General features: G+C 59.0%; 2 protein-coding genes across 5 annotated transcripts in view; one reads left to right on the top strand and one right to left on the bottom strand.

The window, feature by feature from the left end:
• GFM1 (G elongation factor mitochondrial 1) overlaps positions 1-23788 on the top strand; it is a 38986-nt gene that overhangs the window by 11296 nt on the left and 3902 nt on the right. The window contains exons 3-14 of the mRNA XM_064165537.1: positions 3949-4081; positions 4949-5153; positions 5881-5997; positions 6840-6990; positions 8842-8996; positions 9953-10037; positions 10894-11031; positions 12900-13001; positions 13539-13595; positions 13907-14044; positions 16101-16183; positions 23425-23587. Coding sequence (XP_064021607.1) covers positions 3949-4081; positions 4949-5153; positions 5881-5997; positions 6840-6990; positions 8842-8996; positions 9953-10037; positions 10894-11031; positions 12900-13001; positions 13539-13595; positions 13907-14044; positions 16101-16183; positions 23425-23587 — 1527 coding nt within the window. The remainder of the gene's footprint in view (positions 1-3948; positions 4082-4948; positions 5154-5880; positions 5998-6839; positions 6991-8841; positions 8997-9952; positions 10038-10893; positions 11032-12899; positions 13002-13538; positions 13596-13906; positions 14045-16100; positions 16184-23424; positions 23588-23788) is intronic.
• Positions 16979-23160, bottom strand: LXN (latexin). 4 transcript variants are annotated; one of them, XM_064165539.1, is made up of 6 exons: positions 23014-23160; positions 21869-21931; positions 21191-21365; positions 19889-20025; positions 18131-18193; positions 16979-17113 (listed from the first exon to the last, which is right to left on the bottom strand). In XM_064165539.1, exons 1-6 carry the CDS (start codon positions 23140-23142, stop codon positions 17033-17035), a joined length of 648 nt encoding a protein of 215 aa, XP_064021609.1. In that variant the 5' UTR covers positions 23143-23160; the 3' UTR covers positions 16979-17032. The 4 variants fall into 4 exon arrangements, with proteins under 4 accessions (XP_064021609.1, XP_064021610.1, XP_064021608.1 ...); XM_064165540.1 differs by lacking the exon at positions 16979-17113 and having other exon boundaries at positions 18114-18587; XM_064165538.1 differs by lacking the exons at positions 16979-17113; positions 18131-18193 and adding an exon at positions 18523-18909.

Raw genomic sequence — 23788 nt, 5'->3', positions numbered from 1 at the left:
CTGTGTGTGTGACAGGCTGTGCTGTGTGTGTGTGACAGGCTGTGCTATGTGTGTGACAGGCTGTGCTGTGTGTGTGTGACAGGCTGTGCTATGTGTGTGTGTGACAGGCTGTGCTATGTGTGTGTGACAGGCTGTGCTGTGTGTGTGTGACAGGCTGTGCTATGTGTGTGTGACAGGCTGTGCTGTGTGTGTGACAGGCTGTGCTGTGTGTGTGACAGGCTGTGCTATGTGTGTGTGTGACAGGCTGTGCTGTGTGTGTGTGACAGGCTGTGCTGTGTGTGTGACAGGCTGTGCTGTGTGTGTGTGAGAGGCTGTGCTGTGTGTGTGACAGGCTGTGCTATGTGTGTGTGACAGGCTGTGCTGTGTGTGTGACAGGCTGTGCTGTGTGTGTGTGACAGGCTGTGCTGTGTGTGTGACAGGCTGTGCTGTGTGTGTGTGACAGGCTGTGCTGTGTGTGTGACAGGCTGTGCTATGTGTGTGACAGGCTGTGCTGTGTGTGTGACAGGCTGTGCTGTGTGTGTGTGACAGGCTGTGCTATGTGTGTGTGACAGGCTGTGCTGTGTGTGTGTGACAGGCTGTGCTGTGTGTGTGTGACAGGCTGTGCTATGTGTGTGTGACAGGCTGTGCTGTGTGTGTGACAGGCTGTGCTGTGTGTGTGACAGGCTGTGCTGTGTGTGTGACAGGCTGTGCTGTGTGTGTGTGACAGGCTGTGCTGTGTGTGTGACAGGCTGTGCTGTGTGTGTGTGACAGGCTGTGCTATGTGTGTGTGACAGGCTGTGCTATGTGTGTGTGACAGGCTGTGCTATGTGTGTGTGACAGGCTGTGCTGTGTGTGTGTGACAGGCTGTGCTGTGTGTGTGTGACAGGCTGTGCTGTGTGTGTGACAGGCTGTGCTGTGTGTGTGTGACAGGCTGTGCTGTGTGTGTGACAGGCTGTGCTGTGTGTGTGTGTGACAGGCTGTGCTATGTGTGTGACAGGCTGTGCTGTGTGTGTGTGACAGGCTGTGCTGTGTGTGTGTGACAGGCTGTGCTGTGTGTGTGACAGGCTGTGCTATGTGTGTGTGACAGGCTGTGCTGTGTGTGTGTGTGACAGGCTGTGCTATGTGTGTGTGTGACAGGCTGTGCTGTGTGTGTGACAGGCTGTGCTGTGTGTGTGTGACAGGCTGTGCTGTGTGTGTGTGACAGGCTGTGCTGTGTGTGTGTGACAGGCTGTGCTGTGTGTGTGACAGGCTGTGCTGTGTGTGTGACAGGCTGTGCTGTGTGTGTGACAGGCTGTGCTATGTGTGTGTGACAGGCTGTGCTATGTGTGTGTGACAGGCTGTGCTGTGTGTGTGACAGGCTGTGCTATGTGTGTGTGACAGGCTGTGCTATGTGTGTGTGACAGGCTGTGCTGTGTTTGTGACAGGCTGTGCTGTGTGTGTGACAGGCTGTGCTGTGTGTGTGACAGGCTGTGCTATGTGTGTGTGACAGGCTGTGCTGTGTGTGTGTGTGACAGGCTGTGCTGTGTGTGTGTGACAGGCTGTGCTGTGTGTGTGTGTGACAGGCTGTGCTGTGTGTGTGACAGGCTGTGCTGTGTGTGTGACAGGCTGTGCTGTGTGTGTGTGACAGGCTGTGCTATGTGTGTGTGACAGGCTGTGCTGTGTGTGTGACAGGCTGTGCTGTGTGTGTGACAGGCTGTGCTGTGTGTGTGACAGGCTGTGCTGTGTGTGTGTGACAGGCTGTGCTGTGTGTGTGACAGGCTGTGCTGTGTGTGTGTGTGACAGGCTGTGCTGTGTGTGTGTGACAGGCTGTGCTGTGTGTGTGTGTGACAGGCTGTGCTGTGTGTGTGTGACAGGCTGTGCTGTGTGTGTGTGTGACAGGCTGTGCTGTGTGTGTGTGACAGGCTGTGCTGTGTGTGTGTGACAGGCTGTGCTGTGTGTGTGACAGGCTGTGCTATGTGTGTGTGACAGGCTGTGCTGTGTTTGTGACAGGCTGTGCTGTGTGTGTGACAGGCTGTGCTGTGTGTGTGACAGGCTGTGCTATGTGTGTGTGACAGGCTGTGCTGTGTGTGTGTGTGACAGGCTGTGCTGTGTGTGTGTGACAGGCTGTGCTGTGTGTGTGTGTGACAGGCTGTGCTGTGTGTGTGACAGGCTGTGCTGTGTGTGTGACAGGCTGTGCTGTGTGTGTGTGACAGGCTGTGCTGTGTGTGTGTGACAGGCTGTGCTGTGTGTGTGACAGGCTGTGCTGTGTGTGTGTGTGACAGGCTGTGCTGTGTGTGTGACAGGCTGTGCTATGTGTGTGTGACAGGCTGTGCTGTGTGTGTGTGTGACAGGCTGTGCTGTGTGTGTGTGACAGGCTGTGCTGTGTGTGTGTGTGACAGGCTGTGCTGTGTGTGTGACAGGCTGTGCTGTGTGTGTGACAGGCTGTGCTGTGTGTGTGTGACAGGCTGTGCTATGTGTGTGTGACAGGCTGTGCTGTGTGTGTGACAGGCTGTGCTGTGTGTGTGACAGGCTGTGCTGTGTGTGTGACAGGCTGTGCTGTGTGTGTGTGACAGGCTGTGCTGTGTGTGTGTGACAGGCTGTGCTGTGTGTGTGACAGGCTGTGCTGTGTGTGTGACAGGCTGTGCTGTGTGTGTGACAGGCTGTGCTGTGTGTGTGTGTGACAGGCTGTGCTGTGTGTGTGACAGGCTGTGCTATGTGTGTGTGACAGGCTGTGCTGTGTGTGTGTGTGACAGGCTGTGCTGTGTGTGTGTGACAGGCTGTGCTATGTGTGTGACAGGCTGTGCTGTGTGTGTGACAGGCTGTGCTGTGTGTGTGACAGGCTGTGCTGTGTGTGTGTGTGACAGGCTGTGCTGTGTGTGTGACAGGCTGTGCTGTGTGTGTGTGTGACAGGCTGTGCTGTGTGTGTGTGACAGGCTGTGCTGTGTGTGTGTGTGACAGGCTGTGCTGTGTGTGTGTGACAGGCTGTGCTATGTGTGTGTGACAGGCTGTGCTATGTGTGTGTGACAGGCTGTGCTGTGTGTGTGTGTGACAGGCTGTGCTGTGTGTGTGTGACAGGCTGTGCTGTGTGTGTGTGACAGGCTGTGCTGTGTGTGTGACAGGCTGTGCTGTGTGTGTGACAGGCTGTGCTGTGTGTGTGTGTGACAGGCTGTGCTATGTGTGTGTGACAGGCTGTGCTGTGTGTGTGTGACAGGCTGTGCTGTGTGTGTGACAGGCTGTGTTGGAGCTGGTCAGGGAAGGTGCCTGGGGGCCCTTAGAGCAGGTTTGCAGTAAGGGGGCTGAAGGGGCTGCAGGGAAGCTGGCAAGGGGCAGTGTGTAAGGGGCTGTGTTGGCAGGCCAGGGGCAGTGGTGTGAAAGCAGAGCAGGGCAGGTTTAGAGTAGGCATTAGGAAGAAGCTCTTTACTGTGAGGGTAGTGAGACACTGGAATGGGCTGTCCAGAGCAGCTGTGGACACTTTGTCCCTGGTGGTGTTGATAACCAGCTGGATGAGGCCTGGAGCCAGCTGGGCTGGTGGGAGGTGTCCCTGCCCATGGCAGGGGCTGGAGCTGGGTGGGCCTGAAGGGGCACTCCAGCTGAGGCCATTCTGTGGCTCTGAGCAGGGCTCTCAGGGCTGTCCTTGGCAGCTTCAGGAGGTGCCCCTGTGCAAGCCACACTGCAGGGCCCTCTTTCAGGAGTGATCCTCAGCAGAGCAGAACACAGCTGAGGCTGCAGGGAAAAACCCACACTGTAAAGTGCTGGAACCATTTTGGTAGGAAGAGACCTTCAAGGTCAGCAAGCCCAGACCTTGCCCCAGCACTGCCAGGTGCCCGCTGACCCATGGCCCTCAGCCCTGCTGGCGTGGGACTGCAGCACTGCCCTGGGCAGCCTGGGCCTGGCTTGCTTCTCTTCCCTGTGCGATGCTCAGCTTCCCAAGCACCCTCCCCCGCCTGCCCAGGCCTTCCTGAGCTCCTGTGCTGTGGCTTTTGTCCCAAGGTGAAAGGGAAGGACGGGGTTGGAGCTGTGATGGACTCCATGGAGCTGGAGCGCCAGCGAGGAATCACCATTCAGTCTGCTGCCACCTACACCATGTGGAAGGACACCAACATCAACATCATAGACACCCCAGGTGAGGGCAGCCCTGGGCATGGGGAGCTGCCTGCTCCAGCCTGGGCACAAAAAGGGCATGGCTCTGACTTTGGTGGGCTCCTAGGGTCGCTTAGATTGGAACAGACCTTGGAGTTCATGAGCAGAGGGCTGGAGCTGCTCTGCTGGGAGGAGAGACTGAGGCAGTTGGGGCTGTGCAGCCTGGAGAGGAGAAGGCTCCCAGGGGACCTTATTGTGGCCTTGCAGGATCTTAAAGGGGCTACAAGAAAGCTGGGGAGGGACTTGTGAGGCTGTGAGGCAGTGCCAGGACTGGGGGGAATGGAACAAAGCTGGAAATGGGGAGAGTCAGCCTGGAGGTTAGGAAGAAGTTGTTCAGCATGAGGGTGGTGAGAGCCTGGCAGGGGCTGCCCAGGGAGGTGGTGGAAGCCTGATCCCTGGAGGTGTTTCAGGCCAGGCTGGCTGAGGCTGTGGGCAGCCTGCTCTGGTGTGAGGTGCCCCTGGGCATGGCAGGGGGTTGGAGTTGGAGCTGGCTGATCCTTGTGGTCCCTTCCAGCCCTGACTGATTCTGTGATTGTGTCCAGGCACTGTCAGGGCACCACTAACCCATGGCCTCCAGCAGCACATCCCCACAGCTTCTGAATCCCTTCCATTCAGCCACTGCCCTGAGCAGCCTGTTCCAGACCTTGATAGTTAATTTTGGGGATGTCCAACCTAAACCTCCCCCCCTCTTGTTAGCTGGGAGAAGAGACCAGCCCCACCTGGCTCCCCTCAGCCTGCTCTTAGAATCAGAGAATGGCTTAGTTTGGAAGGGACCTCAAAGCTCAGATCTCAGAGGTCGTTTCCAGCCTGCTTGACTCTGCCTCATGGGAGGGTCTTGGTTGTTCCTCAGGCCATGTGGACTTCACCATCGAAGTGGAGCGATCGCTGAGGGTCCTGGATGGAGCTGTCCTGGTGCTGTGTGCTGTGGGAGGGGTCCAGTGCCAGACAATCACTGTCAACAGGCAGATGACACGTTACAACGTGCCCTTCCTCACCTTCATCAACAAGCTGGACAGGCAGGGCTCCAGCCCAGCCAGGGCAGTGCAGCAGCTCAGGTATACAGCACTTGGGGATGCAATTCTCCACTGCTCCCAGAGCAGGTTAATGGGAAAGCTACTGAGGAGGCTTCTCCTGGGGGGTCTGTAGCTGTGGGTTTGGAGTCTAACACTTCACAGGATGTCAGGGGGTGGAAGGGACCCAAAGAGCTCTTCCAGTCCAACCTCTGCCAGAGCAGGACCACACAATCTAGCTCAGGGCACACAGGAACACATCCAGACAGGCCTGGACAGGCTTCAGGGAAGGAGACTCCACAGCTTCTCTGGGCAGCCTGTGCCAGGGCTCTGGGACCCTTACAGGAAAGAAGTTCCCCCTTGTGTTGGGCTGGAACCTGCTGTGGAACTCCTTTTGAGGTTTAATCTTCATCTGAGCTGCAGTTCCTTGGGACAGCCAAACACTGGTGTCAGCCCAGGCTGCAGTGCTGAAGAGTTGGGAGGTTGACATCTCTTCTCTTGGTGGAACCTTACACCTCAGGAGGTGTCAGCAGGGAGGTGGCAGCCCTGGTGGCTGAGCAGCAGCATTGGTGGCAGTGCAGCAGCCCTGGTAGCTGTGCAGCAGCCCTGGTAGCTGAGCAGCAGCCCTGGTGGCTGAGCAGCAGCCCTGGTGGGCTTTTGGCTTGGTCCACAGCAGAGGAGAGTGATTCTGTGCAGGAGGGGGCTGCTGCTCAGAGCCCCTGGGCAGAGGGGAGCTGCTTGCCCCAGCTGAGTTGTGCTTTCTCACTCACAGGTCCAAGCTGAAGCACAATGCAGCTTTTGTTCAGATTCCAATCGGGCTGGAGAGCAACTTCCAAGGAGTCATAGACCTGGTGGAGGAGAGAGCAGTGTACTTCGATGGGGCACTGGGGTGAGCTGCCAACCCTGCAGGGTTCTGGGTGGAGCAAAAGACCTTGCCTGGGGAGCTGCTCCTTAGTTCTTGCCAGCAGTGCTTGGACTTGACCTTAAAGGTCTCTTCCAACCAGAAAGATTTAGTGGCCCTGTTGTTCTGAGGTGCCCATGAGTGTGTGCAGGCAGAGCCTGGTGCAGGTTGTGCCCGTGAGTGTGTGTGCCCAGGGGTGCCCGTGGTGCTGATGTGTGTGTGTGTGCAGGCAGAGGCTGGTGCAGGGGAGCTCAGGGGTGCTGATGTGTGTGCAGGGGTGCCCAGGGATGCCCGTGGTGCTGATGTGTGCTCAGGGATGCCCGTGGTACTGACGTGTGTGTGCCCAGGGATGCCCAGGGTGCTGATGTGTGCTCAGGGGTGTCCATGGTGCTGACGTGTGTGTGCCCAGGGGTGCCCAGGGGTGCCCGTGGTGCTGGTGTGTGCCCAGGGGTGCCCAGGGTGCCCGTGGTGCTGAGGTGTGTGTGTGCTCAGGGGTGCCCAGGGGTGCCCGTGGTGCTGAGGTGTGTGTGTGCCCAGGGGTGCCCGTGGTGCTGGTGTGTGCCCAGGGGTGCCCAGGGTGCCCATGGTGCTGGTGTGTGCCCAGGGGTGCCCAGGGTGCCCGTGGTGCTGAGGTGTGTGTGTGCCCAGGGGTGCCCGTGGTGCTGGTGCGTGCCCAGGGGTGCCCAGGGTGGCCGTGGTGCTGAGGTGTGTGTGTGCCCAGGGGTGCCCGTGGTGCTGGTGTGTGCCCAGGGGTGCCCAGGGTGCCCGTGGTGCTGGTGTGTGCCCAGGGGTGCCCAGGGTGGCCGTGGTGCTGAGGTGTGTGTGTGCAGGCAGAGCCTGCGCTATGCCGAGGTCCCCGCGGAGCTGCGGGCGGAGGCTGCGGAGCGGCGCCGGGAGCTGATCGAGTGCGTGGCCAACGCTGACGAGCAGCTCGGGGAGATGTTTCTGGAAGAGAAGATTCCTACAGCTGCTGAGCTGAAGGTAGCTTGGATGTGGTTCTGCTTCCTCCAGCAGTCTTACCTTACCAGTGCAGATCAAGGGCAGGAGGCTGGGGCCAGGCTCTTCCCAGTGGTGCCCAGGACAGCACAAGGGGCAGTGGGCACAGGCTGGACCCCAGGGAGGTTCTGTGTAGGGATGAGGAGGAAGCTGTTTGGTGTGAGGGTGCTGGAGGCCTGGAGCAGGCTGCCCAGAGAGGCTGTGGAGTGTCCTTGCGTGGAGAGCTTCCAACCTGCCCTGAGTGTTGTGCCCTGGGCCAGCTGCTGTGGGTGCCCTGCTGGAGAAGGGGCTGGACACTGAAGGATCTCTGAGGGTCCCATCCCACCCAAACCAGCCTGTGAAAGTTCCTGCTTCTTGTGCCAGTTTGATGTCACTTTTCCTCCAAGTGCAGGTCCCCCTCAGGAGAGGTGACCTGTGCAGGGATGGATCTGTCCAGGAGGGAATGCAGGGATCTCCATGCCCCAGCTTGGCCTGAGGCACAGGGTACCAAGCCAGTCCCCTCTCACTGCTAGCCTGGCATGCAGTTATGCCAGTAATGAATTTCCATTTACAAATGATTCCACTCTTTAGTTATCCCAGTAATTAACTCATGCTGATGAACCCTGAGCTTGGGTGAAGACTGAAATGAAGCAGCTGCTTCAGAGACCTTCACCTGGCAGAGGGGGCAGTCCTGGCAGGTAGCCCTAAGGTCTCCCTGGAGCCTTCTCCAGGCTGAGCAGCCACAGCTCTCAGCCTGTCCTGACAGGAGGGGTTCCCAGGCCTCTCATCGTCTTCATGGCCTCCTCTGGAGCCTCTGCAGCAGCTCCAGGTAACTCCTGGATGGGTTGATGTGGTTAACCATCTTGGCTAGAGCATCCCTGGAGGTGTTTAAGGCCAGGCTGGCTGAGGCTGTGGGCAGCCTGCTCTAGGGTAGGGTGTCCCTGGGCATGGCAGGGAGGTTGGCACTGGCTGATCCTTGTGGTCCCTTCCAGCCCTGCCTGATTCTCTGACCCAAGCAGCTCTGGCTTGGAGCAAGCCTGGGGAGCTGGCATCATCTAGTGGCAGGAAGAGGTGGGACAGAGGTGGCACTCTTGGCTTCAGCAGGGTGGGGAGGCAGCAGCCAGCTTCTGGGCACCCTTAGGGCAGAGAGCTGCCATGGCTGCTGGGTGCTGCTGGTGCTCAGCTGTGCCCAGCACCATCCTGTGCTGCTCGGCTGCAGGGCACTGCATGCTCAGCCACTCTCTCTTGCCCAGCTTGCCAGGAGACCCTGGAAGGGTTCTCAGGGTTTCAGCTCCAGGTGACCACGAATTGGGTCTTCTGTTGTGCTTCTAAAGCCTCCTTCACCCAAAGCTGCTGGCACTTAGCTCCTGTAGCCCTGCCCTGCCTGCCTTCCTCTGCCAGCAGAGTTTTCCATCAAGGTTTTGAAGGCTCTCACCTCCATTTCCTGACTCTAAACCTGTGCTGTGACTAAATGGGACACCCAAACCAGACAGGAAGCATTCTGCCCTCACTAAGAGAGCACTGATGCCCAGGGAGGCTGTGGGTCAGAGCCGCAAGAGAGCATCAGGAGAGCATCAAGAACCTGCTGAGGCTTTTGGGGTTCTCACTGTATTTATTCTCCTGGTTTAAGTTGAATTTAAGATGGGGGAGGGGGAGAAACCCCAAACCTCTTACCCTGCTCTGGAGCTCTGGTGAGCACCTTTCATGGGAAGCTCTTGTGCAGGTTGTGTGGGAGGATCTGCTTCAGTGCAGGAGGAGAGGTGACCAGAGAGAGAACCTGGACTGCTGCAGGGCTGGGGCCAGCTCAGGCTCCTGCAGCTGCTGCAGCAGCAGGGCTAACACCCTGATACTTTTCAGCTTGCCATCAGAAGAGCAACACTGAAGAAATCTTTCACCCCAGTGCTGGTGGGAAGTGCTTTAAAGAACAAAGGAGTGCAGCCACTGCTGGATGCTGTCCTGGAGTATCTCCCCAATCCTTCTGAGGTTGAGAACTATGCTACACTGAACCAGGGGTGAGTGGGGTCAGCAGTGGGCTCAGACTTCCAACCCCCTGCCATGAGCAAGGACACCTCCCCACCAGCCCCAGGCTGCTCAAGGCCTCATCCAGCCTGGCCTTGGACACCTCCAGGGAGGTTGTGGAGCACAGAAGCACCCAATGTGATCTTCGGGACTGCAGGAGAGCTGGGGAGGGACTCTGGAGAAGGGCTGGGAGTGCCAGGAGGAAGGACAATGGCTTTGAGCTGGGAGAGGAGAGAGTGAGAGTGGAGAGGAGGGAGAAACTGTTGGCAGTGAGGGTGGGGAGAGACTGGCACAGGCTGCCCAGGGAGGTTGTGGAGCACAGATCCCATTGGGTGCTTCTGTGCTCCATAACCTCCCTGGAGGTGTCCAAGGCCAGGCTGGATGAGGCCTTGAGCAGCCTGGGGCTGGTGGGAGGTGTCCTTGCCCATGGCAGTGGATTGGAACTAGTGACAGCACAAGGGGCAATGGGCACAAAGTGGAGCCCAGGAGGTGCCACCTGAGCAGGAGGAGAAAGCTGTTTGTTGTGAGGGTGGTGGAGGCCTGGAGCAGGCTGCCCAGAGAGGCTGTGGAGTGTCCTTGTGTGGAGAGCTTCCAGCCCCCCCTGGCACTGTGCTGCTGGGCAAGCTGCTGTGGGTGCCCTGCTAGAGCAGGGCTGGGCTGGCTGAGCTCCAGAGGTCCCTCCCAACCCCACCCTGCTGGGACTCTGTGATACAAAGCTCTAGTGATACCTGGCATGGTTTGAGCCCCCTCTTGGGGCCTGCTGCACACTTCCTCGGGTATTTCCTGGGCACCTGGGAGCTGCCTGTGAGCAGCTTTGATTCTGTCACAGAGCTGTGGAACTGGAGGCCCTTAGGACTAGCCTGAGGCTGGGCTCAGGCTCAGAGGAGGCTGCCAGGTTAGCCTCAGCTCACAGCCTCCCTCACTCTCTCTCTGTCTCTCTTGCTTTAAGGGATTCTCAGGATGGCACCAGGTTCCTCCTGAACTCTGCTCGAGATGGTTCCCAGCCCTTCATAGGCTTGGCTTTTAAGCTGGAGGTAAGGGCTGCCTCTTGCTCTCTCTCGTGGAGCAAACCCAGCAGAGGAGCAGGCCATGGCCTGCAGGAGCTGTTGGTGCATGCAGGTCCTGCTTGTCTGAGCTGCTGTAGGAGATGCCTCTTGGATTGGCATCAGCACAGGCTGGGCTGAGCTGTTGGAGAGCAGCTCTGGGAGGAGTGCTGGGAGCCCTGGTGGACAGCAGGATGGCCATGGGCCAGCAGTGTGCCCTTGGGGACAAGCAGGACAGTGGCATCCTGGGGTGCAGCCAGAGGAGTGTAGCCAGCAGGGCAAGGGAGGTTCTGCTCTGCTCTGCGCTGGGGAGGCCACAGCTGAGTGCTGGCTCCAGGTCTGGGCTCCCTGGTTGGAGGACAGGGACTTGCTGGAGAGGGTGCAGCCATCAGCCCCACAGGTGCTGCCCAGGTGGAGGTTTTCACCTGGTGATGTGCCTCAGATTCCTCCTGGGTGCCACAGGCAGGGCCTGGGGGGGTCATTTGCTTGAGGAGGCCAATCCTGGGCTTGCTTTGCAGCTGAGAGCAGCAGACAGGAGAATTCGGGGGTGCAGAGCTGTACCCCAGCAGGCTGCTTGCTCCCTATAGGGACAGCAGCAGCTGAGGCATTGCCAGGAGGTGCCCAAACTGCTGAGCTCACTCTGCCTCAGCTGGGAAGGTCTGGGGTGGTGAAATCGGAGCAGGGAAGGGGCAGGAGGCGCCGAGGGGCAGCCGAGGGCAGGCTGCAAAGCAGACTTCCACCCTCGCCTCCAGTGGTGGGAGCCAAAAGCAGGCGCTGGAGGTGCTGCTCCCCAGGCCTGGGCTGCCAGAGGGCTTCTCTCTGACCTTGCCCTGGCTTTTGGTGCCAGGCTGGTCGCTTTGGGCAGCTGACCTACATCAGGGTGTACCAGGGCATGCTGAAGAAGTCAGACTACATCTACAACACCAGGACCGGCAAGAGGGTGCGCGTCCAGCGCCTGGTGCGGATGCACTCCGACACCATGGAGGTGAGTGCAGGCTGCAGCCCACGGGGACTGCCTCCTGTTCCCCCCCAGCCAGCTCCTGCCTGCTCAGCTGCCTCTGAGCAGCCGACTGGCAGCTTTCTGCCTGGGGTGGTGACCCCTGCTTGCTTGGAGCTCTTGGTGCAGCTGTGAGGCGCTGCAGTCGGCTCTGATGTGTCATGCAGGGGTGCAGCAGCTCACTGGAGGCCTTCAGCCCCTGCTGGACCCCAGGGATCAGTTCTGGGGCCAGCCTTGTTCAGCATCTTCATCCCCAGTCTGGATGAAGGGACAGAGGGGAGCCTCTCAGAGTGCACTGGATTGGAAGGGACCCTCAAAGGCTCATGTCCAACCTCCCACAGGCAGCAGGGACACCTCCAACTGGAGCAGGCTGCCCAGGGCCACATCCAGCCACAGGAGCAGTGGCTGACACCTCCCATGCTGGGCTGCCACTCACTGAGACCTGCTCAGGCTGCAGAGCTGGGGCAGAGGAACCTCAGGAGTCCAACCAGGGCAAGGGTAGAGTCCTGACCCCGAGGAGGAGCAGCTCCTGCAGCAGCACAGGTCAGGGGGCACCTGCTGGAGAGCAGCTCCAGGGAGAAGGAGTTGGCAGTGCTGGGGTGCAGCAGGAAGAGTGTGGGCAGCAGGCTCCACTCTGCCCTGGTGAGGCCACAGCTGGAGTCCTGGGACCAGTTCTGGGCTCCCCACTTCTAGAGAGACAGAGCTGTGCAGTCTGCCTCTCTGGAAAGCTTCCACCCCCCGGGCACTGTGCTGCTGGGCAGGCTGCTGTGGGTGGATGATCTCCAAGCTCCCCATGCTGGGGGCTGGGATTTCTGCTGAAGTGGAACACTTTTTGCCCAAGCAGCATTGCAGAATGGCTTTGAGCTGACAGCTAAAGCAGGGCAGCTGTGGACTCAGCTCCACGTTCCAGGCTGGTGGGGGAAAGGAGGCAGGTTTGGCAGAACACACAGAGAATTCTCCTCCCAGGCGTTTGTTAAGTGGAGTTCCTGCACTCCAGGTTGAGTCTCAAGTTATGATCCTACCCCTTCCCAGTCAGGGCTCCTGGCCTCTGGCTGGGTCAGCCTGAGCACAGCTCCTGTTGCTGCCTTCACATCCCACCCTGAGCACAGCTCCTGTTGCCTCCTTCACATCCCAGCCTGAGCACAGCTCTTGTTGCCTCCTTCACATCCCAGCCTGAGCACAGCTCCTGTTGCTGCCTTCACATCCCAGCCTGAGCACAGCTCCTGTTGCTGCCTTCACATCCCAGCCTGAGCACAGCTCTTGTTGCCTCCTTCACATCCCAGCCTGAGCACAGCTCTTGTTGCTGCCTTCACATCCCAGCCTGAGCACAGCTCTTGTTGCTGCCTTCACATCCCAGCCTGAGCACAGCTCTTGTTGCTGCCTTCACATCCCAGCCTGAGCACAGCTCCTGTTGCCTCCTTCACATCCCAGCCTGAGCACAGCTCTTGTTGCTGCCTTCACATCCCAGCCTGAGCACAGCTCTTGTTGCCTCCTTCACATCCCAGCCTGAGCACAGCTCTTGTTGCTGCCTTCACATCCCAGCCTGAGCACAGCTCTTGTTGCCTCCTTCACATCCCAGCCTGAGCACAGCTCCTGTTGCCTCCTTCACATCCCAGCCTGAGCACAGCTCCTGTTGCTGCCTTCACCTCCTTGCACCAGGAGGAGTTGGCATCCATGCTGAGTTCTCCCTGCTGTGCTTTGAGTGAAGTGGGAGAAGCTCTAGAGAGGCCTTTAGCAGAGCTGGGAGTGGCAGGGGAGCTGCACCTCAGGCCTTTAAGCACAGTATTTGGGTACCTCCCCAAAGGCAGGTGTGGCTGCCTGCAGCTCTGGGTGTGACTGAACTTCTCTTTCTGAAGGATGTAAATGAAGTCTATGCAGGAGACATCTGTGCCCTCTTTGGGATCGACTGTGCCAGTGGGGACACCTTCACTGACAAAACAAGTACAGACATCTCCATGGTGAGTCCACCTCCAGGGCATGGCCTTGCTCCAGGAAGGACACTGAGGGGCTGGAGCAGGGTCAGGAACGGGCAACAAAGCTGGGGAAGGGTCTGGAGAGCAGGGCTGGGGAGGAGCAGCTGAGGGAGCTGAGAGGGTTTGGTGTGGGGAAGAGGAGGCTGAGGGCAGAGCTGATTGCTCTCTGCAGCTGCCTGAGAGGAGGCTGCAGCCAGCTGGGGAGGTTGGTTTCCTTTCCCAGGTAATGGACAGGATGAGACTTGGGTTGGACACCAGGAGCAGTGTCTTTCTTAAAGGGCATGTCAAGTCCTGGCCCAGGCTGCCCAGAGGGGCAGAGTCCCATCCCTGCAGGGCTGTGGAGATGTGGTGCTGAGGGCCATGGTTGAGTGGGGAGCAGGTAGTGCTGGGTCCAGCCCTAGGGATTCAGCTCCCACCCAGGGATCAGTGCTTGTGCCAGACTCTTGAGGAGAAATGACCTGGAAAGGACCTAGCAGGCATGGTGGAGCTCCACTGTGATCCTCTTCCTTTGTGGCACTGCAGGAATCAATCCACATCCCTGACTCTGTCATCTCAGTGGCCATGAAGCCTTCCAACAAGGTAGGAACCTGGAACTCAACTTCCTGACTGAGCTACATCTCTGCTGCTCTCGTGTGGTCAGCAGGCAGTGATGGGAGCAGAGGCTGACAGGAGCTGTGTGCAGTGCACTCAGCACACAGCTGCCAGGTGGCAGCCCCTGGGCACCAGGGGATGTGTGTCCTTGGCCTGGAGCACCTGGGGGGCAAATGCAGCTCTAAAGGACTGCTTGGGTGCCAGATCACCTCGGGAGGGTGGAGGGGAAGACTTGAGGCCTTTTGGGTGTGTGGGTGCTGCTGTGTGGATGTCCTCTGAGGGCTCTGCCTGCCTTCCAGAACGACTTTGATAAGTTCTCCAAGGGCCTGAGCCGCTTCACCAGGGAAGATCCCACCTTCAGGACCCACTTTGACAACGAGAGCAAGGAGACCATTGTGTCAGGCATGGGGGAGCTGCACCTGGAGATCTATGCCCAGGTAAGGGGGCAGCAGGCCCCACCCGGGCTTCCCAACCCCTCCCTTTCTGCCTGAGCCCCAGACCTGCCTGCATCTGGGCAGCTGGTGGCACCCTTCAGACCCTCTGCTGGGGCTCCCTGAGCAGGAGGTGGTCTGAGCTGCACAGCCCCACTCAGCTTTTGTGCAAGGCAGGGGTGTGGTGTGCCAGGAACGCTGAGAGCTTCCAGCAGGAAGTTCTCTGGCATTATAGAACCATAGAAGAGGCAAGGCAGGGGAGGGGCAGTGCTGGGCTGGCAGGTTGGGAAGTTGAGTCCTGAGCAGGTCCTTGGCACACAGCTCCTGGGGCAAGGAGGTGGCACCCAAAGGGCTGGTCACAGAATTGTCAGGGCTGGAAGGGACCACAGGGATCAGCCAATTCCAACCCCCCTGCCATGCCCAGGGACACCTCACACCAGAGCAGGCTGCCCACAGCCTCAGCCAGCCTGGCCTTGAACACCTCCAGGGATCAGGCTTCCACCAGCTCCCTGGGCAACCCCTGCCAGGTTCTCACCACCCTCCTGCTGAACAACTTCTTCCTAACCTCCAGGCTGACTCTCCCCACCTCCAGCTTTGTTCCATGCCCCCCAGTCCTGTCACTCCCTGACAGCCTCACAAGTCCCTCCCCAGTTTTCTTGTAGCCCCCTTAAATGTGAACAATTGCAGCTGCTTGGGGAAGGGCCTTAACTTCTTAGCCTTTGAAGTCTCTTTCTCCCTCTTCAGTACTGCAGATTCTTTTCTCCATCCCTTAAAAGCCACTGAGCTGTGGTGCTGAGGGCTTAGCCCCAGACTGGGAGGAGTTAGAGAATGCTTGGCCTCGAACTGGAAGGGTTTTTGAAAGCAAAATGAGTTCTCTGATTCTCTTCAGTGCTGCTATTTTGGCAGCTTCTAAGCTGCTTGGGTCAAGTGAAACAGATCATAGCTGCCAGGCAGCAGCTCTTTGGCCCAGAGCCATAAAAATCCTTTCTTTGTTAGGCACTGAGCTTTGTTTGGCAGCTTTGGCTCCTGAGCAGTTCTGCAGGTAGCCACTTCCTGAGCACTGGAGGGGCCTAAAATATTCTGTTTCTGCCTTCTGAAACCATTCCACAGTAAGAGATGATGCAGGCAGAGGGGAGGAGTCAGTTGCAGTGATTTATTTGTTTCAAGTTGATCTCTGGTTTTGACTCTTTACACAATAAATGCATCTAAGATGATGAAAGGGTGAAGAGAAGATGAGGTTTGTGTTGGAAAGCTCCAAGCTGGCTGAAATAATGACTGATGCTCCCCTTCCTTGGGTGTAAACCAGCACCTGAAGGCATCCAGAGGGACTTCTCCAGAGGGTGGCTGGAGACAGGCCAAGGGCAATGGTTTGGAGCTGAGGCAGAGCAGGGGGAGAGTGGAGCTGAGGAAGAAGTTCTTCAGTGTGAGGGTGGTGAGAGCCTGGCACAGGCTGCCCAGGGAGGCTGTGGCTGCCTCCTGCCTGGGAGTGCTCAAGGCCAGGCTGGGTGAGGCCCTGAGCAGCTGAGTCTAGTTGAGAGGTGTCCCTGGGCATGGCAGGGGGTTGGAGGAGAGGAGCTCTGAGGCCCTCTTCAACCTGAGCCCCTAAACAAGGGTGACTGCAGAGTCCCAGAACAGTCTGGGTTGGAGGTGACCTCCAAAGGTCTCCCAGCCCAAGCCCTGCACTCAGCAGGGACATCCTGCACCAGGGCAGCTTGCTCACAGCCTTCTCCAGCCTCACCCTGAAGAGCTCCAGGCATGGAGCCTCAGCCAGCTCCCTGGGCAGCCTGTGGCAGTGTTGCAGCAGCCTCCTGGTGCAGAACTTGTTCCTCACAGCCAATCTCAGTCTGCTCTTGACAAACAATGCCAGTGAATAATTCAAACAACATTTAAACAGCACAAAAGAACCACACACCAGGGCCCCCAGAAGCAATCCAGCCCTAAACCAGAAGTCAGGGGAACCCTGATGAGGCTTCTCCAGATCAGAAAGCTCTGTCACTAAAATCATTTCCACTGCATTGTCCCAGTGGAACAACTTCAGTTGCCTCTGCTCTCGTCTCTGCAGCGCATGGAGCGAGAATACAGCTGCCCCTGCACCATGGGGAAGCCAAAGGTGGCCTTCAGGGAGAGCATCTCCTCACCTGTCCCGTGAGTATTCTTGCTGGAGCAGAGGTTTGGTGCACAGCTTGAGGATGTGGCAGGGAAAGTGCCTGTGGCATTATCAGGTCAAAGCAGTGTGGGCAGGAAAGGGCCAAGAACTGGCCCAGAAGGCAAATGGTCTCCTGAGGTGCAGTGTGAGTGTGGCCAGCAGGGCAAGGGAAGTCCTCCCCATCTCCTCTGCCCTAGGCAGGCCACAGCTGGAGTCTTGGGTCCAGCTCTGGACTCCCCAGTTCAAAAGGGACAGGGAACTGCTGGGGAGAGCCCAGGGCAGGCTGCAAAGCTGCTGAGGGGCCTGGAGCAGCTCTGGGAGCAGCAGAGGCTGAGAGCCCTGGGGCTGAGAGCCTGCACAAGAGCAGCCCCAGAGGGCAGCTGAGCAGTGCTCAGCAACAGCTAAAGGCTGGGGGCAAGAGGCTGGGGCCAGGCTCTGCTCAGTGGTGCCCAGGGACAGCACAAGGGGCAGTGGGCACAAAGTGGAGCCCAGGAGGTGCCACCTGAGCAGGAGGAGAAAGTTGTTTGTTGTGAGGGTGGTGGAGGCCTGGAGCAGGCTGCCCAGAGAGGCTGTGGAGTGTCCTTGTGTGGAGAGCTTCCAGTCCCCCTGGGCACTGTGCTGCTGGGCAGGCTGCTGTGGGTGCCCTGCTTTGGCACAGCATCATGGACTGGATGATCTCCAGAGGTCCCTTCCAACCCCCACATGCTGGAGCTCTGTGTGATTCCCTTGAGGAAGGATCTGTCCCTTCACCCCCTGGTTGCACCCCCCAGCCCCTCCTCTGCCCTCCCCCAGTGCTGGCCGTGCAGTGCAGCCCCTCCCCAGCAGCAGGTCCATCACTGCAGCCTGTGCTAGGTCTGCTGCCTGTCCTCTGTGACCTGCACTCCGTGCTGGGGGTGCCACAGGACTCTCATCTGCCAGGGGATGATCTCCTGCAGGGAGAAGACAGAGCTGGGGAAAGGGAGAAGCTGACTGCTGCCATGCAGCCATGCCCAGGAGGAGGTGGCTGCAGCAGCAGCAAGTGCACAGCACCACAAAGTCCTCTGAGCTGCCCAAGTCCCTGAGCTGCTCCTGCAAACCCATTCCAGCCTGTGCTCTGCTCCATGCTGCTCCAGCTCAAGTTTTCTTTCATCTGGGCAAGTTTTGCAGCTCAGGCATGGCTCTGTAGGGTCAGAGCTCTGACAGCTGCCCCTCAGCACCCAGCACGATGCAGAACCTGCATTTTGGCTCTGCTGCTCCTCAGGAATTCTTCCTCCTAGAAGACTCAGGAACTAACCCCACTGCAGATCCCAAACCTTCACTGGGAGCAGGGGAGGGAGCAGGGGAGGAAGCAGGGGAGGTGGAGTGAGAGCTGTGGCAGTCATCAGTGCATGGTTTATCACAGGAGGATGCACAGTTGAGAGCTTCCCTTGCCCCTTTGCTGTGTTGTCCTTCTCAACCCAGCCAGGTGACAGAGTCAGGGTGCAGAGGAGCAGACAGTGTGAATGGTGCTCTGGGAGCCAAGGCTTCTGCTGCCCCCTCCTCAGAGGTGCTGCTGGCTCCACCGCTGCTGTGCTCTGGCACAGAGGCTCTCTGGAGCTCCACCTGGAATGCAGCTCCAGGATGCTGGCAGCTGCTGCTTCCCTGCATCCCTGCCCCTCCCAAGAGGTGAACAACCAGAGGTGAACCTCTGCCATTCCCAACGAGGGCCAGAACCAGCTGAAAGTTAGGCAAGTTGGAGCCCTGGTGGGGCAGAAGCTGCCAGGGCTGAGCTAGCTCTACCCTCCCCTGCCTGCTGACTGACCTGGCAGGCAGCAGGTCTGGGACCACCTCACCACCTGCACCTCAGAGCAGGGAGGCTGCACAGTTGTCAGCCTTAAAGCAAAGACTCATGACAGTAATTTGCCTATAACTGAATGATTTGCTTAGCTCTAACATCAGTGAGGCACCTCGGGGAACCAAGGCTTTACCTGGGACACCATCTCGTGGAGCAGAACCAAGTAGTCAAATTCCAGATACTCATCACTTCTCCTCTGGAGAGACAAGATGGAAATGGGTGAATTATGGGTGGAAGCTGCAGCACAGGAGGTGCCAGCTCAGCACAAGGGGCAACGTCTTCACTGGAAGGGTCCCAGAGCCTGGCACAGGCTGCCCAGAGAGGCTGTGGAGTCTCCTTCTCTGGAGCCTTTCCAGGCCTGTCTGGATGTGTTCCTATGTGCCCTGAGCTAGACTGTGTGGTCCTGCTCTGGCAGGGGTTGGACGGGTCCCTTCCAACCCCTGACATCTGTGAGCCTGTGAATTTGAGGCTTCCCCTCCCCATTCCCCTCTAAAAGAGCTGCATCAGTTCTGCTGACTGAAGAGAAAAGCTCTGATGCAGCTCAGTTCCAAGTGGCAGCTGCTGTGAACCAAGCAGGTGGAGCTCAGGCACTGGAAGAAACCAAAAGGATTAACTTGGGATTTCTGTGGGCTCCAAAAGTAGAGCTAAGAGATGGTGAAGCTTAAACTGATGGTGAAGGAGCCAGGCTGGGGAAGGCAACACCTGGTGCTGCAAGGGGTCAGCTGAACCCAGAGTCCTAGGCAGGAGTAGGAGGGAACTCAGAGTGCTTGCAGGGGGTGGGAAGTTCTCAGTGAGTGTGAGTGACCCAAACAGCTGGGACAGGCTCCCCATGGGTCTGTTCTTCAGGGAAGGGAAAGGACACCAGAGCAGGACAGACTTCTTCTTGGCCCTGTCCCTGAGTCCAGCTGTTTGCTGCAGAGGGTGAACACTGTGAGGCACAGAATCGTGTGGGGTGGGAGAGACCTTTAGTAGCATCCAGTCCAACCATCCTCTGACTCTGCCCAGGCTGGGGCTGAGCCATGGCCCTCAGCACCACAGCTCTGCCCCTCTCAAGCCCCTCCAGGGGTGGGCACTCAGCCATCTCCCTGGGCAGCCTGTGCCAGCCTTTGAGAGCCCTTTCAGGGAAGAAGTTTCTTCTGATGTCCAACCTAAACCTCTTCTGGTGCTACTTGAGGCCATTTCCTCTCACCCTGTCCCTTCTTCCCTGGGAGAGGAGTCCAACCCCAGCTGGCTGCAGCCTCCTCTCAGCTGCAGAGAGCAATGAGCTCTGCCCCCAGCCTGCTCTGCCCCACACTGCACCCCCCAGCTGTCTCAGCCCTGCTCTCCAGACTCTCCAGCTTCATTGGCTTCCCTGGGCTCCAGCCCTCCGTGTTTTGAGGGCCCAAAACTGAGCCCTGCCTCTGAGCTGCAGCCTCCCGGGGGCACAGGCCAGGGGCACAAGCCCTGCTCTGCTCCCGCTGGCCGCACTGGTGCTGAGCACAGCCCTGCAGGAGGCAGCAGGATGGTAACCCCCCCCCTCAGGTAGCCTCCCCTGCCCCCAGAGCCAGCTTCTGCCTGCCCCTTCTGCCCAGGAGGTCCCAGGAAGTGCTGCCCCTGCCCAGTGGCAAATACCTCCCTTGTAAGCACTCGGAAATGGTTTGTCCTGCAGTACTCTGCCCCCCTGCCTCTCCCCCTCCTGGATGCCCTTTGCTCATCACAGGCCTGAGGGATGCTCCTCATGTTGGCAAGGAAAGGGCAGGTGGGAGGAAACCCAAACACTGCCTTAAAAACAACCCAGCCTGAGGAGTTCATCCCCAGCTGGGGTCTCTTGCTGCAGAACTTGGCTTCAGCTCTTGCTGCCACAGCTGCTTGGCTCCTGAGCCCTCTCCTTGCTGGCACTGTGGCCACTTACCACTTGCTGGACACGTTTGACTTGGGCGAGCTGGAAGTTGGTGCTTTCAGTGGAGTTCTGCCAGGTGAGGTAGCCAGAGGCAGCCCAGGCCAGCAGGTGCAGAGGCTCCAGGTCTGGGGGCACAGTGCCCTGGCTGTCTGGCAAATGGAAGGAAGGCAGACTTGAAGCTCCTGGAGCTGCAGCCACCTCGCAGGGAATGGGCTGCCCAGGGAGGTGGTGGAGTCTCTGTGCCTGGAGGTGTTGCAGCCAAGCCTGGCTGGGGCACTTAGTGCCATGGTCTGGTTGGTTGGGCAGGGCTGGGTGCTAGGTTGGGCTGGAGGAGCTTGGAGCTCTCTGCCAGCCTGGTGGATGCTGTGATTCTCCTGTTCAGGTTTGTGCCTGTCACGGGGCACCACTGAACAAAGCCTGGTCCCATCCCCCTTTAAGCACTGATGAGATCCCTCAGGCTGCTCTTCTCCACACCAAGCAGCCCCAACTCTCTCAGCCTTTCCTCCTCCCAGAGCTGTTCCAGGCCCTCAGCAGCTGTGCAGCCCTTTGCTGTGCCCTCTCCCTGCCCCTCTGGCATTCTGTGATTCTTGAACCAGGGAGCCCAGAACTGGGCCCAGGACTCAGCTGTGGCCTCACCAGGGCAGAGCAGAGGGGAAGCATCTCCCTTGCCCTGCTGCCACACTCTTCATGCAGCCAGGATGCTGTTGGCCTTGTTGGCTCCAGGGGCACATCACTGGCTTGTGGCCTTGCTGCTGCCCACCAGCACTCCCAGCTGCTTTTTAACCAGAGCTGCTCTCCAGCAGGTCAGCCCCAGCCTGGACTGCTGCTTTCCCTTAAGCTCCCTCGCCTGAGGTCTTCAGGGCAGCGCTGGAGGGAGAGCAGAGCTCAGAGCTCCAGGCAGGGAGTCAGCACCGTGCCAAGGAGCAGGCCAGTGCTGAAGGGAGAGGCAGCAGCAGCAGGTGGCTGCCAAGGACAATCACAGGGGTGTCAGCTCTGGACTGCAGGAGGGAACTGTGGTTGACAGCACTCTAGAGAAGAGACAGTGGGGTTCAGGCTAAGGCCTGATCCTCAGAGAATCACAGAATGGCTTAGGCTGGAAGGGACCTCAAAGCTCAGCCAGCTCCAGCCCCTGCCATGCCCTGGGACACTTCCCACCAGCCCAGGGTGCTCAAGGCCTCATCCAACCTGGTCCTGAGCACCTCCAGGGAGCAGGCTTCCCAGGAGGGCCATGGAACCACCACCAGTTGAGCTCAGATTTGCTTCTGCCCATGGAGGTCTCCAAAGCTTCCTTCTGACCAAGCCCCTCCTTTGTACCTGGGATGTTTTCTGCCACCAGCTCTCGGTCCAGGCTCTTGATTCGGTTGTAGAACACATTGTCTGCTTCAGCCGTGTCCCTGAGCTCTCCTTCCAGTGTGACCTGCACCTCTGGAGCGCTGGCTTGGTGGCCCAGGTGGTAGAGAACCTCAGCAGTGCAGTTAACAGTCGTGTCCTGCTGAGAGTGAAGGTTCGGTTCAGTACAGGTCTAAGCCCAGTTAATTTGCACTGCCAAAGTGTTCCTTTTCTTCCTGGAGCTGCTGTTTGCTCTCGAGTTTGGCCCGGAGAGGTTTGTGGCAAGGACAGGGAGGGATCCCTGGGTTTGTGACCGTCCCCTCAGGGCAGTCTGCTCTCAGCTGGGACAAAGGGCAGCGTTTGAGGTGGTCAAGTTACTTCAGCTGGAGATGGAATCGCACCGAAAAGGTCTTTGTCTGCAGGCATTTTGTTGTGCCACGGGGGCAGGGAGCAGCTGTTTGGGGGTTTTGTGGTGTAAGAAATGAGGTGCAGTTACCTGTTGGTAACACTGGGCCCTTTGGGGGACCCGTTTGTGACTGGTGATGATTCAGCAGGGTTTAGCTGTGTGCCTGCTGCTCCCGGCCAGGAAGGGCACAGGCGAGGGATGGCTCTTTAAGGCACGGCAGCGGTGGCTGCAGGAGCAGTAGTCAAACCTGAACTCACTTTGGCAAGGACATCTTCTAACACCAGTTCCAGGTGGTACTTGTGCCCAACATCAGCTATGTCCTGAGGAAGGAAAAGATGAGACTGTGAGCTGCGGAGTGGCTGTGCAGTGTGGTAGAAGCACAGCATGGCAGGGGCTCAGCCAGTCCAAGCCCTGCCAGGGCAGCATCACCCAGAGCAGGTCACACAGGGACACATCCAGGCAGGGTTTGAATATCTCCAGAGAGATGCCCCCTGGGCAGCCTGTTCCAGGGCTCTGGCACCCTCACAGGGAAAAAAATCCTCCTCTTCCTCAGGTTCCAGCATTGCCCCTTGTGCTGGCACTGGCATCCCCCAGCACAGCCTGGCTGCAGCCTCCTGCTGCTGGCAGGGTGCCTGTGCTGCAGCCCCTGTCCTAGCAGGCTTTAGAGATCATGAGAGTGTTGTGGTTGGAAGAGACCTCCAAGATCATCCAGTCCCCCCCAGCGCCGCCAGCTCAGTACCACATTCAAACCCTGCAGGGACAGGGATTCCAGCCCTGCCCTGGGCAGCCTGGGCCAGGCCTTGGCAAGCCTTTGGGGGAAGAAATTTTTCCTCATTTCCAACCTCAGCCTCCCCCGGTGCAACCTCAGCTCCTTGCCTCTCATCCTATCAGTTGTTACTGGGCAGCAGAGCCCAACCCCACCTGGCTCCAGCCTCCTCCCAGGGGGCTGCAGCGAGCAGTGAGGTCTCCCTCAGGCTGAACCCCCCCAGCTCCTCAGCTGCTCCTCCCCCTCCCTGTTCTCCAGACCCTTCCCCACCTTTGTTGCTCTTCCCCAGACCTGCTCCAGCCTCTCAATGTTCTGGGAGTGAGGGTCCCAGCACTGACGCCAGGATTTGGAGTGCAGCCTCCCCAGTGCCCAGCCCAGAGGGCCAATCCCTGCCCTGCTCCTGCTGGCCACACCCTCGCAGGTGCAGGCCAGGCCGGTGCCAGCTGGGCACACCCTCGCCCAGCACCCCCGGCTCCTTTTCCACCGGGCAGCTCCCAGCCGCTCTGCCCACAGCCCGGAGTCTTCCCGGGCCCTTGCTCGGTCCCAGCCTCAGCTACCCTGGGCAGCTGCTCCCCGGCAGGCTCCGGGACCGCGCAGCCAGCCCCGGCCCTGCTGCTCCCCGCTGCCGGTGCTCACCTCCCTGCGCGCTCGGCGCACCCCGCGCAGCGCCAGGCCGCGGCTGGGGCTCCCCCGCCGGTAGCAGAGGTAGGCGGCGGCCAGCGCCGCGGCCCGGCCGGCCGGGAAGCGGCTGGGAGACAGCTCCATGGCGCTGCGGACTGCTTCCTCCTGCCGAAGGAGGCGGCGCGGCGGGGTGGGGCTGGGGGCGGGGCCGGGAGGGGTGGGGCTGGGGGCGGGACTATAAGAGGCGTGGCTGTGGGCGGGGCAGAAGCTGCCTGTGTGTGCGGTTGGGCATGCAGAGGTTCGGCTCCTGGTCGCCTCCGCTTGCTGCTCCGCTGGCGCTGAGCCCTGCAGCAGGAGCGAAGCAGAGTGGCCGTTCCGGCTGTGCCCCGAGTGACCTGGCGTCCCGCGGGGCTTTGCTGCGCTTAGGTTTGAGTTCACACACAAGAAGCAGACAGGTGGAGCAGGGCAGTACGGCAAAGTCATCGGTGTCCTTGAGCCCCTGGATCCGCAGGACTACACCAAGCTGGAGTTTGAAGACAGAACCATTGGCACCAACGTTCCCAAGCAGTTTGTGCCTGCTGTTGAGAAGGTACAGAAGGGATCTGTGTGTGTCTAAGTGCTGAATGGTCTTCTCCTCTTACACAGCCACGTTTAGGCACTCTCTTGCCCCAGGCCACAAGGTGTTCCCCCTTGCTTGCATGGAAGCAAGACCAGCTGAGCCTGGCTTTGCTCCATCCTTTCCCCTCCTAAGCTTTCCAGGGAATTGTGTTTTCTTTGCTGGTGTGGCCTT

The sequence above is a fragment of the Pogoniulus pusillus genome, chromosome 26 (assembly GCF_015220805.1).
Source record: "Pogoniulus pusillus isolate bPogPus1 chromosome 26, bPogPus1.pri, whole genome shotgun sequence".
Taxonomy (NCBI): domain Eukaryota; kingdom Metazoa; phylum Chordata; class Aves; order Piciformes; family Lybiidae; genus Pogoniulus; species Pogoniulus pusillus.
Note: the sequence above shows the minus strand (reverse complement) of the source record. Positions and strands in the feature narration are given on the sequence as shown.